A 12,566-nucleotide genomic window follows, 5' to 3' on the forward strand; every position below is an offset into this window, starting at 1 on the left:
TCGTGAGAGACCCCATCCTAAAAATGTAAAACTAAAAGGCAGCTCTGTATATATTTTAATGTGCAAACACCCAATTTATACTGTGAATATAAGTAACATTATGTGGATAATATTTAGTCTTATATATATATATATATATATTTTTTTTTATTCACTATAGTACTTAGATGTATTTAAATATTTGTCTTTATTTTAATCTATTTGCATTTTTTTTTGTTTAATTTAATAATTTATACTTTTTTTTACACTTTCCCCAGAACCCAATTTGAGATCCCCAGAATGGCAACATGTACATTTATTAGTACATTTATAAAAGCACAATTCAAAGAAAACAAACAAGGTCTGTCTGAACTAAACGAGTTTATAATTATAACAAACCATTACCTTCGAAATTAGGTAAAATAAAATAAAATGTAAACGTTCCCCAATTTCCCCTTTAGATGGCGACATTGTCACTAACCAAAAAAATTCAAGTTGTAATTTCAACTGAGTGCACAAACAAAAAAAGTATTTAGAAATCTTTTACTCTGAGAGAGGATTGATGGCTACAGAACACATAACAAGAAAAAAAACACCTGAAAAGAGAGAGATAGTGCTAAAATGGAAAAACAATTCTAATCTACTATAGATTATATCAATTTCCATTATACCATAAACAAATTTACTGAAATGTTGAACTTTCAACCACTAAGACATTCTGAAGCCCTCAGACTGAAGTCAGTTTGACTTTGGCAGAGCGTGACACTATCTCATTGATGAAGCTATTGTTTTGGCTGATGACCTCTGTCTTGAGTTTGCGCAGCTCCTCTTTGACAGCCTCGTCAGACATGCCTTCAGCAGGCATTGATTTCACCTTAGCCAGGAAAGCCTCGATGATCTTCTCCCCCTCCTATGGATAAATCCACAAGACAGCACAGCAGTTTATTAACTGCATTAATATTTTAATGCATTGAGCTTTGCTAATGCAAACATTTCTTTTAATAACACATCTCACCTGTTTCTCCAGGCAGCGTTTTTTGGCTTCAGGTCCAGCTTCTTCCCCACCTCGAGAAATATCCTGGAACTCCTCAAGCTCCAAAGCCTTCTCCCGTGCATTAGCAATCACATGCTTGGGGAAGTTAGCAAGCTCTGCCACATGAATCCCAAAGCTCTGGTCACACACACCTAAACCCAAATAAAACATCATGCACCAAGCACAACGGAAACATACAACCCAATCTAAGCTTTCAAAATGATTGAAGAGTGTAGTATGCATTTCTTTGCTTTGCTGGAAAGCCACATACCCTTTTTCACCTTGTAGAGCATTGTGAGTGTGCTGTCTGTGGTCAGGGCAGTGACGTGGAGGTTACGGACAGTGGGCACCTGCTGTGCCAGCGCCGTCAGCTCATGGAAGTGAGTGGCAAAAAGGCAAAAGGACTTGAGGCGGGTAGCGATGTACTCTGAGATTGCCCAGGCCAGACCAAAGCCATCGTATGTGGATGTGCCCCTGCCTAATTCATCAATAATGATGAGGGAATCCTCTGTGGCCGATCTTGAAAAACAAAAATAAAAAACATGACATACATTTATCACAAAAAATTACTGAAGGGCGCCATATTGTAAAATAGGACCATCAAAATTAACATGTTAATTTTACGTTTCACTTTTAATAGTTCAATGTATATTTTAATATCTCATGCAATTTACAGTACACAGCATCTATTTTTTTCTCCTGCCATCCTTAATTTTTAAGCAGAAATATGAAGCTTAAACATGTATAAAAGCACTTACATAATTCTTCTGTTAAAACTTGTGTAGTCATTTTAGGGTTTATGCCAATTTTGTTATAGCAACAAAGTTCTGTAAGTGACTTTCCACACTAAAATCATGTTAACATGCATACTGTTCACATCTTGTGCCTTAACTACAAGAGGGTAGTGAGTATTTGAATATTTACAGATTGGCCACATGTAAGTACTTCAACTGTAACCCAGACTTTACTTTTAGGGACAAGTGGATATTGATTGTTGATTACCACTGAATCTACAAATGCTGTCAATTCAGCTTAACTTGTCTTGTACGGAACCTGGAAAATTCCTTTAAAAATAATGGGAGTACAAAATGTTTCAAATGTGAGTTCTGACCGAAGAATAGCAGCCGTCTCCAGCATCTCAGCCATAAAGGTGGACACTCCTTTGATTTGGCTGTCCCCCGCACCAACTCGAGCGAGCACACAGTCCACCACGCTCAGCTCTGCCTCATCACATGGCACAAAACAGCCAATCTGTGCCATCAGCACGATCACACCCACTTGGCGAATGTATGTAGATTTACCACCCATATTTGGACCTAAAAATATCAGAAAATGGCCTTTTATCATATAGATTAATGCATTTATGTACATGAATCTTCAATTTACTGCTAGAACTCATCACGCACTAGCTCATTATTATAAACCTCCAATCAAATAAAAGCTGACCTGTGATAATATGAAACATCTTCTTTCCCCTTGTGAAGGTGACATCATTGGGAATAAAAGCCACATCATCTTGGGCTTCAACACAGGGATGTCTTGCCGCTTTCACAATGAGTCTCCCCGATCCTTTCTCTAGTATTTTGGGCCTAATGTAAGGCACTGGGGCAGCGTGGGACACCAAGGCAAAGCTCACCACGGTATCCAGCTGAGCTATGACCTCATTTAGAGTCTGTACTGGGTCCACATAGCCTATGGTACAAACACAGGGTTACTAAACTATTAATTCTCAACAAGCCAACAACATTATTAACCAAAAATTAAAAAATAGCTTCATGTTAATGACCAAAATGACTTAAAGGGAAACTCCACAGTTTTTTTGGAAATAGGCTCATTTTACAACTCCCCCAGAGTTAAACAGTTTGGGTTTTACCGTTTTCGAATGTATTCAGCCGATTTTTTGATATTTAGAAGAATATCAGTAACCAGACAGTTTCTGGTCTCCTTGACTTCCATAGTATATTTTTTTCCTACTATGGAAGTCAATGAGACCAGAAACTGCCTGTTTACTGATATTCTTCTAAATATCAGAAAATCAGCTGAATGGTAAATGGTACTGAAAACAGTAAAACCCAACTGTTTAACTCTGGGGGAGTTGTAAAATGAGCCTATTTCCAAAAAAAAAGTGGAGTATCCCTTTAAGGATAATGTATTCAACGAGATAGTGTTACGCTCTGCCAAAGTCAAACTGACTTATATATATATTCCGTAATGATCTTGTCTCTTTTTTAGGATGTTATACTCTGTACTTATGTTACAGAGAGATCCTTACCTGTAGTGTATCCAGAATTACAATCAAATTAAAGTGAAACGTTCAAAAACCACAGGGAACAACCCTTTAGAAATGAATGACTCTCACCGGCGGCTATGCTGATGATCTCTTTAACGATGGCGTTCTGAGCCTCTTCATACTCTTCTCTGCTTTTAGTGTACTCTTCATTCAAGGAGCTCAGCTTACTGTAAAACACACAACACAATCACTTACTAAGAACGCCAACCAATAGCTGCACCAATATTTGAACATCTCATACAACATCCTTGCCTGTTAGTAAATCGCACTCCGTTCTTCTGAACATCTAAAGTTGTGAATTTCTTGTTGTTGCGAAGGCTCTTTTCTTCTTTGCACGTGACTCGGAAAAAGTAACCGATCTGTGCATTGGAATCAAGCTTCACAGTCTTGGCTGCTTCCAGCCCTAAAGATCAACATTTGTAATTAGTTCAACAACAAAATGTTCAATAGGGAAATGCATTTAATTTCCATCCTTCGATCACTTACCAAGCTCACGAGCCGCACTGCTCAAAGCGGCCTGCATGGATTTCTCCAAACGATCCATGTTCTCCCTTAGTTCACTCAATGTGGGATCAAATGAGGGTTTTACCAGGAACTCGTGATGCTCAACCTGACAAAAAAATCCCACAAGTGTTACACATTTAAGGAATATGAGTACTTAATAATTTTAAAGTTTGCTTAAAGCACAAAGTGCAAATGTCAGACCTGGTTCATGTCCAGTGTGGTTTCAATCATCTCCTGAAATTTTGAGAAGTCGGAGATGAGGTCATTAAGAGGAGAGATGAATGCTGCTTGCAGGAGGGCCTGATGTTTCCCTGTTAACAGATTAAAATACAGTTGTCACTCATTGAGGTGTCCCACAACAGACTTTGTTGCTCAAATGAAAATGAAATTATATCCATGTGGACAGCTAAAGATAAAAAGGAAGGAAAACCTGAGACTATATATGAATTTATATAACGACATCACAGTTGTTGCAGTTTAATGATCGCAATAGAGCCATTTTTTTCAATAACATTTCAATAATAGTAACTTTATTAGGTCCATAGACAACTATAAACAAACAAATATGCAACACACAAATAATAAGTTGCAATTTGGAATTAATTGTGCAGGGCTTTTACTGTGAGGCCGAGTTACATGCTAAGGACATCTCCGCAGATGCCGCTGCAAGCTCGGGTATAGACGTCAGGAGCAATCCGTGCATGAAATAAATGTATTAGAAAATGTAACTTTTTGCAGTTTATTTAGTTGTATTTAAGGCCATTTCACAATTTCAATCATCATACAATTACGATTTATGATCTTGGGTTTACGTTTTTCACGTGGTCAGAAAATACAGAGATCAGAATTACTGAAGAAAAACTTCTTACCACAGTATCTCTCCAATGCCAGCACCAGACTCGGCAGTTGCCCCACAGCTTGATAGACCCGATAACAGTCCTGTAAAGTAGAGCTCTGACGCTGGAACTTCTTTGCCATCCGGTTCAGATCTGGAAAACGCCGGAGAAGATCTTCTTGACAGCTTTTCCTCAGCTCAGAGTCTTCCACAAAAGTCTCCACAAGGTCCAGTCTTCACAACATGGCCACAAATGCATGGATCAGTTCTAACGTCAACCAAATAAGCTGCTGATTTTAATACACACATAATCAACCCGCCATCCTAGGCTTGCCGCGATAGACGGTGTTGACGGTGTTACCGGTTTTAAGCCCCATCACCGGTGACATCACTTTCCCACCGTGACACCGCGATGTCTTGACTTTTTTTTTTAAAGTATTCGTTTTTGCAAAAATATTTATTTGAATTAATTAAAAATAATAATTTTCAATTATTTAGTTCAGAAGAGAGCATTATAATTAAAAATGAACTGCGCAGTGCATGCCGTCACGTCACAGATCAGCAAGCATCAGGATTCCATTTAGCACGTGTGGAGAGGAGAACGAGTCAAATTACAGAAAAGCAAGATAATGCCGAAAGATTTGGTGTCAAAACGCAATGCAAAAGCGCCTGTTTGGCAATATTTTGGCCAATATTTATTAATGTTAATAAATTCCAATTTATAGTGTTTTACTTTTTTTTAGAGTGCTGTCATTTATGTAGGCTAAGGTCCTTTTTAAAGTTTTTATTTTATATTCGTCTCTTTTTATTTGGTTTTATCTTATTTAAACTTTGTTTAATTTATTTAGGCCTATTTTGTTATCTTATTCGTTAATAAACGTTTTGTTTGTTTGGGCCCACAGTTTGCCAATTTTCACTTTTTTCAGCCTATGCATGGGGTTATTTTTATTCGTTCGTTATAAAAGTTCTGTCTATATTTTATTTGTTTATTATTCTAATAAAAGCGCTGTCTATAAATAAAAGTTTATTGTCAGCGAGTTGTTGTTTTTTTTTTTTTGTCCATTCCAGCAATTGACGCTGAATTGCAATTGACGATTATTTCGAAAGTGAAAGTATGTCATTTATGTAGGCTAAGGTCCGTTTTGAAGTTTTTATTTTATATTCGTCTCTTTTTAATTGGTTTTATCTTATTTAAACTTTGTGTAATTTATTTAGGCCTATTTTATTTTCTTATTCGTTAATAAACGTTTTATGGTTCTTATTTGTTTGGGCCCACAGTTTGCCGATTTTCACTTTTTTCAGCCTATGCATGGGGTTATTTTTATTCGTTCGTTATGCTAATAAAAGTTCTGTCTATAAATAAAAGTTTTATTATCAGTTGTTTTTTTGTCCATTCAAGCAATTGATGCTTATTTCGAAAGTGAAAGTATAATGCGCACGCATTTAAAAGCTATTCAACCCCCCCCGCCCTGCCCTCCACGGTGACACCGGGATTACCGGTGTTGTCACACGTCGATTAACCGGTGGGAAATTTTCCTCACCGCGGCAACCCTACCGCCACCCACACAAAACTATTATTTTCTATGCTAGATATCCGCACTCGATCATCACACATTACAATTGTTCAAAAATTCTCATTGTTAAGCATGCTAGTTAAAAATGACAAAAAAATGCATTTCCTAATAGCCTAAACACAGGGTTTACTCACTTCAAAAATAAATTGTCAATGAGCTTATTGTCATATTCATTTGAAGCACTTCACAGCCATTATTACATTCCTAGTACTTGATTTCGTCCTGGTTCACTATTTCAGTAAAACGCTCCTATGAATAATTTCTTTTAGGCTTGAGTGATTTTTAGACAGCTATTAAGTTAAGCAATAATGTAGGCTTTTTTGTCTTTGTGTTTTATATAATGATATAGGTGCTCAAGGCATCTTTCCTTTATTGGTTCCCCTGAAGAGAAATACATTGCTGCTGAAAATTAAAGTAAAAGAGTAACACCTGTGTTTTACAGCGAAAATAGTTCAGTGTCTTTATTTTCATCAACACAATGATGATTTATCTCTCTTCGACATGTGATTTCAATTGAATGTTTTTTTTTTTTTGAATGTTTATTTTGTTCTGTAACTAGCAGTAAAGCAGAAGAGATGATAGGGGTCTGTCGCTTTGCTTGAACTGAGGCGCTATACAGCAATTTGTCACACCACGCTAACTCCAAAACAGTATTTGTTGTCAGAATTTTATAATAAAATGGACAATTTAAAATCTGTGTCTTTGTTTCACATTTAAAGTAACAAAAGAGAACGCTTATTGTGATTTATTGGACCGGAGGCGTGATAAAGTTCAGTTCATTCATTAACTGAAAACAGCATAGCCCGACATTCTTGGGATTTAAGAATTGATATCAGGTCATAAAGTTGAGAATCAATTAAAATAAAGAATATTTTTACCTAGGCTTTATATGTAGCAAACAAAAGTCTCACCTTTCTTCTATCTTGTTTTTGTCAATGAGAGGCTGTTTGATCCACTGGTTGACCAACCGCTGTCCTTGAGGGGTACGGCATTTGTTTAAAAGGCCTGCCAAGGAGTGTGTGCCAGTAGCATCATCAGAGGAACCCTGAGAAATCACAGGAAGAACATATATCAGAACTCAAAATAACCCTTTGATGATGAAAAAAAAGCTTATTTTTGTGTTTTTTTAATAACCCCTGACCTGGAAGAGATTCAGGGCCTGCACAGCAGCATTATCCAGACGCATGTACTGGTTGAGGTCAAACGTGGTGATTTTGAAGGAACCGAAATTGGCCCCATCTGAGAGAAGCTCCAGGTATTTGATGACTGCTTCTAAGCAAGACATTGCAATCTGGAAAAGCAATAACCTAGTTAAATCTCCAGACGAACCAGTTGAAATGACACACTTGTAACATGTTTCAGCGCCCCAAACCTGTTTCTCCATCTCTGGAAGGGCAGCACTGGACACCGTCTCTCCCTTGCGGGCCTTCAGTAGGCGATTCAGATCCTGCACAATGTCTTTGGTTGAGAACTCAGATTTCTTCCTGTCTGTGAGCAGAATGCCACCTCGCTGTACCACCTGAATTATGAATAGCAACCAGCATGTATGAAAGTATAATTATGGTTATAAAATATTGGTCTATGGATACAGTGATATTAATGTGTACATTTGTATTTCCATATATTTAAATAGTTTTTCTGAAGATAAGCCATTTGGACATTTACTTTCATCAAAAAAGTGTTGTTTTTTTTTTATTTAATTTTTTTTTTTTTAATTTTTATAAAAATGTCCATTTTATATCCTCATTTCCAGCGTTGGACTGTCTAACTCAAAAGTAACATTGACACACATGAGTTGTTGAAGTCATCATGATCCCAAAATGAACAATTCTTAATTTGTTATTGAATATTGCAGTATTTATTATAAAAGATTTTTCCATGCATTAAAAAAATAATTTCCTCAATCTTTAATCAAAACAACACTTGCAACGACATGTCTTCTCTGATGGCAAGATTACTGCTGTAATCATATACTATAATATATATATATCCACGATCAGTCAGGTGGTACAGGTCAATGCTCTTTAAGTTGTTTATGATTATTATAATTGAAATGTTATGTGCTTTGAGATATTAAGTACTTTAACACCATTGTTGGGTCAAATTCTGACCCCAGCCAAATTATGCCAGGATTAGGTAGCAACTTCAACAAGGGGAGTAATACTTTGTCAGGCAGTCAAGATTCGGCACAACACCGTCTCTCACCTCATGACTCTTTTGTTATGTTTGCTCCCTGCTGAGCGTATTCACGTGTTTTGAAGGAGATGTGGCTTTGGAGACACTCTAAAGAGAGGGTGAGTTTTTTCAAAGCTAACTTGCCATTGCTAGCCTCTCTGAAAATTGCTTACCCTGATTTTCATCTTTTAAAACAAATCTATTATCAGTTATTCATTGACATGGCAGTGCCATGCATCACTATCTTGTTTCAAAACACACAAACTGGCATCTATAAGAAAGTTACCTGTTTGAGCTTCCCAAGGTCTCCACCTGCATCTCCTCCAGGAAGCACACACTCTTTGGGCCCGATCTGCACAAGAAGAGCCTCCAGATTGGAAAACTGATCATTGTCTGGGAATTCACACACACCGAGTTTCCTGAGTGTGCTGTCTACATAGCCAACACCGACAACACGCTGCCCATCAGCCCCGGTGCCAAGACGAACCCCGACGACACCGGCTGCACCCTCCCCAGGTCCTGCTCCACTGCCAAACAAGATGTCCTCAAACTGGGTCAGGTTTCCTGGAGAAGCCTGGAATGCAAAAATGCAAACATGATGAGATTGGGAGTGGTGATCCTGAGTATAATGTAATGAAACAGAAAAGAACATAAGATACCTTGAAAGATATCTGCCAGTCATGATCTTTGCTACTCTTACTGGTATTCTTGAAAACTTCCACCCGGTACTGCCTGACCAGCAGTAGGTCCCTCACAAATGACTCAAAGTTCATCTTACTGAGGACCACACTCTCCAACCTCTTGTTTCCTGCGTAAATTCAAAGTAAATTTGTCAGACCTATATACAGATATACTCATAAATAATCAACAAACTGATAATATACTGATGCACTTTAGGCAAGATGCATATATCTGCACATAGAAAGAAACAAAGAATCAGATATCTTTAATGAACTGTTATGGTATTAAATAATCGCATAACTTTACAGCCAACCTGTTCCCAGGTTTTTGATGACTCCGTTCGTCTTGAAAACCTCCTTGGCTGCAAAAACCGCATCTTTTCCGTGTACCGTATAGTACTCGTTTCGATCAAATATTCTCACGGTGGTGTCCGGTTTCACAGGCATAGAAAAATAAAAATTCAAAAATCCATGTTCAGATGCACTGTCCATAGACAGATTTTGTTTAGGTTGCACCGCCATGCTGGAATCTCCCGCCACAGACGAGGCGCGCCGGGAGGGTCAAAGGCAAACGGGGCGGAGCTAAAATGACGACGACCACACTTCAAATGAAGAACGGTTATTTTGTAACAATTCTTTTAAATTTTAGCATCGATTCTTTATTTTCCTGTTAAAACCTTCATTGTGTCAATATTTAAATAAAGTATAGATGTGAATTGTTCTTTTTGTGACTTTTTCACAATAAACTCTTGCAGGACAAACATGATCTTTCATCATTACCACCGTCAAGTTGTTCCAAACCTGTATGAGTTTCTTCAGCTGTACTCAAAACTGAACACAAAAGAAAATATTTTGAAGAATCACGAACCAAACAGTTGTGGGGCACCATTGACCAGCCCAAACTGTGGTAGTCAATATTACCACATTTAAAAAAAAAAATGATTTATTATTATTTTATCGAAAATAACTTATTGTGTTCAGCAGCATAAATAAATTCCTACCAGTTTTGGAACAACTTATTATTAAATTATTACATAGGAAATCTTTTTCCAGAGTGTGCGCTGGAAATACATACTGTACAAACATACATCTTATTAAAAAAGAACTGACAATAATATCATCCATATGCTGTTACAATAATAATGTAGCCTAGGATTAAGCCCTTATTATTTTGCATAATATAATAATGTCTTTTATTGTTTAACATGCAAGCATAGCTGTCATAATCAACAGCAAAGTAGTTCTGAATGTCTAAATCACAGTTATATCAGATTGAAAATAGTTGTTTTGCATGTGTCGGGTTAATCACAGATCAGCAAGGTCACATTTAATTATGGTTATTTGCTTCATTCCCTTGGACGAGATAACCATCCATTCTGAAGCTGTAATTAAAGGACTGATAATTTGAGCCCTCACTCTGAGCTTCAGTCAAACATATAGGCTTGTATAAAAATATGGCAAATTGCTGAAAAACAATGGGAATGGGAGCTTGGAGATGTGCCTTTGGAACCCAAACAGAAGTGCAGACGTTGCAATAGCAGGTAAGTGTCACTTGGTGTCAGAACTGAGCTGGTGAGGCCAGACTGAAAAGTGATCCATCCCTGTAGAAAATAGAAATTCTACACGAAAGTCTCCTTACATAACTACTTCAGCTGTGTGCCTCTCTAAAGTATCTAACCCCCTGGTAATCGGCTGTGACAAATTTGAAATATTTTAGCCTACAAAGCACAATTTGCATGTGTAGCTACATCATGCAGGTAAGCAGCACTATGCCATGTGTGCACACAAGCAACCCTTTTTCACTGACAGTCACTTTCCAAATTTGAAGAACAAACTAAAGCGGCCGAGGCATTGTTATCACATCTTATCAATTCTCTAATGATGAAAGACTATACGATGAAAGTAAATAATTAGCAACATTGGTTACCAAAATATCTTGTGTTAGCCAATGCAGAAGAAAGTTATACAGGTTTGGAATGACATGCGTGAGGAAATGACGACAGATTTAAAATTTTGGGGTGAACTTTAAGTATTTATATTTTTGGTTAAAGTGTCTATTTTACTGTGTAGATTACACTTCTTACATTTAACAATGATAATTCAATAAAAATCACTTCTTCTGCAGTAATCTTGAAATGTCGGGATGTGTAGCCTAGTGGTGTGTGTTCAGTGGAAAAAAAATAGTGGGTGGTTGGCTAAACTTAAGGCCTTAAAATGATTTCATCAGGTATATATTGTGTTTGGCTAAACCTTAATGTTTACAAAAGGGACCGCCACAAAATAGGCTACTAGGCTATACACTCCTGGACCCCAAAAAAGGGCCATGCAAGCACAAAACGACAACAATGTCCTAAAAGCTGAAAAGTTTTTCTTTGTATTTTTCTGCATACGGACAACACCATTGTCAAAGTGATCCCATTCACACGGATCGGCAAAAGGAGACTAAAAGCGGTGTGTACATGCCACATGTCACTTAGTGAATAAACACTATATGCGCCTGTAGACTGAATAACACATAATCCACACAGGACGTCACCGTTTTCTCAAATTCACGTTTTTGTAATTTACAAGGAGACAATAGCGGAATTATTTTCAAAAACTTTCATTTTTAAAAAATTTGCAAAAGTTTGTGTTTTCAGACCGCCAACATGCTGTTGTTGTGTGAATGAATGGCCAAAACACATAATAAGTTTAAACAGTCATAGCCTTTAATCGTCTTAACCACAAATTATTGGTCTGAAATTCGTTCAATTTAAGCAAGTCTTGCTTCCTACAAATGGAAAGCTATCTAAAGTTGAATGATCAGATGTAATTTTCCAACACACAATGTCCCTGCCCAGAACTGCAAAAACAACCAAGAAGTGGCTTGAGATCAAGTTCATCAGGGTCATGTTTTGGCCTGGTCAGAGTCCAGATTTGAACCCTAGTGAATCCATTAGAACCCTAATTGGAAGCCATAACATTGAGTGGAACAACACTGACTCTTCTGCATAAAGTTGTCTGCAAATTGGGGAAGGCTGTTCCATGCTAAGTTACGCCATCTACTGTAAAAATGGGCCACGCCAAAAATGCTGGAGAACCATTTTCCAATCACTGGTCAGGAAAAACATGAATTGCACATATATATAATTTTTGGCTTGACCCATTTTTGTTACCCAGGAGTGTATGTATATGCCAAAGTATGTAAAGAACCCATGACTGTTGCATTGCCAGTGGTGTTCGGTTCTCAGTCAATTCCATAAGGGCAGAGTGAGAGAGTGTTTGTTCTCTGCAGTGGCCTTTCGCGGTGGGATGGCCTGCTTTAAAGGGGGTGGCAGCTTGCTGCAGCGCTCTGGACTGTGGCCAGATGCAATGGTCTGACTCTTATTGCTGTGACAGGGCAGAACTGGGAGCACTGCAGAAGATTAAATCACCAGGACATGGACAGACAGATTTTAAAGCATTCTTTAAAGCAGTCTTTAATTCTAGTTCATATAACAGAAATGTATACATACTG

The 12,566-nt window shown here is 37.6% G+C and overlaps 1 protein-coding gene across 1 annotated transcript; it reads right to left on the minus strand.

The window, feature by feature from the left end:
* Positions 1-343: 343 nt before the first annotated feature.
* Positions 344-9,637, minus strand: msh2 (mutS homolog 2 (E. coli)). The gene is made up of 16 exons (XM_039661429.2): positions 9,385-9,637; positions 9,050-9,198; positions 8,677-8,964; positions 7,588-7,734; positions 7,357-7,506; positions 7,127-7,260; positions 4,676-4,875; positions 4,008-4,117; positions 3,789-3,912; positions 3,555-3,705; positions 3,372-3,469; positions 2,459-2,704; positions 2,124-2,328; positions 1,284-1,531; positions 995-1,164; positions 344-889 (listed from the first exon to the last, which is right to left on the minus strand). Exons 1-16 carry the CDS (start codon positions 9,590-9,592, stop codon positions 707-709), a joined length of 2,811 nt encoding a protein of 936 aa, XP_039517363.2. The 5' UTR covers positions 9,593-9,637; the 3' UTR covers positions 344-706.
* Positions 9,638-12,566: the final 2,929 nt, after the last annotated feature.

This window comes from Pimephales promelas, chromosome 17, assembly GCF_988280905.1.
Source record: "Pimephales promelas chromosome 17, fPimPro1.hap1.1, whole genome shotgun sequence".
NCBI lineage: Eukaryota > Metazoa > Chordata > Actinopteri > Cypriniformes > Leuciscidae > Pimephales > Pimephales promelas.

Coding starts and splice junctions, on each gene's coding strand:
- msh2 (XM_039661429.2), bottom strand. CDS start 9,592: ATGGCGGTGCAACCTAAACAAAATCTGTCTATGGACAGTGCATCTGAA. Junction 8,965..9,049: donor ACTGGCAGATATCTTTCAAG/GTATCTTATGTT, acceptor TTTGCATTCCAG/GCTTCTCCAGGAAACCTGAC. Junction 3,470..3,554: donor GGAGTGCGATTTACTAACAG/GCAAGGATGTTG, acceptor TGTGTTTTACAG/TAAGCTGAGCTCCTTGAATG.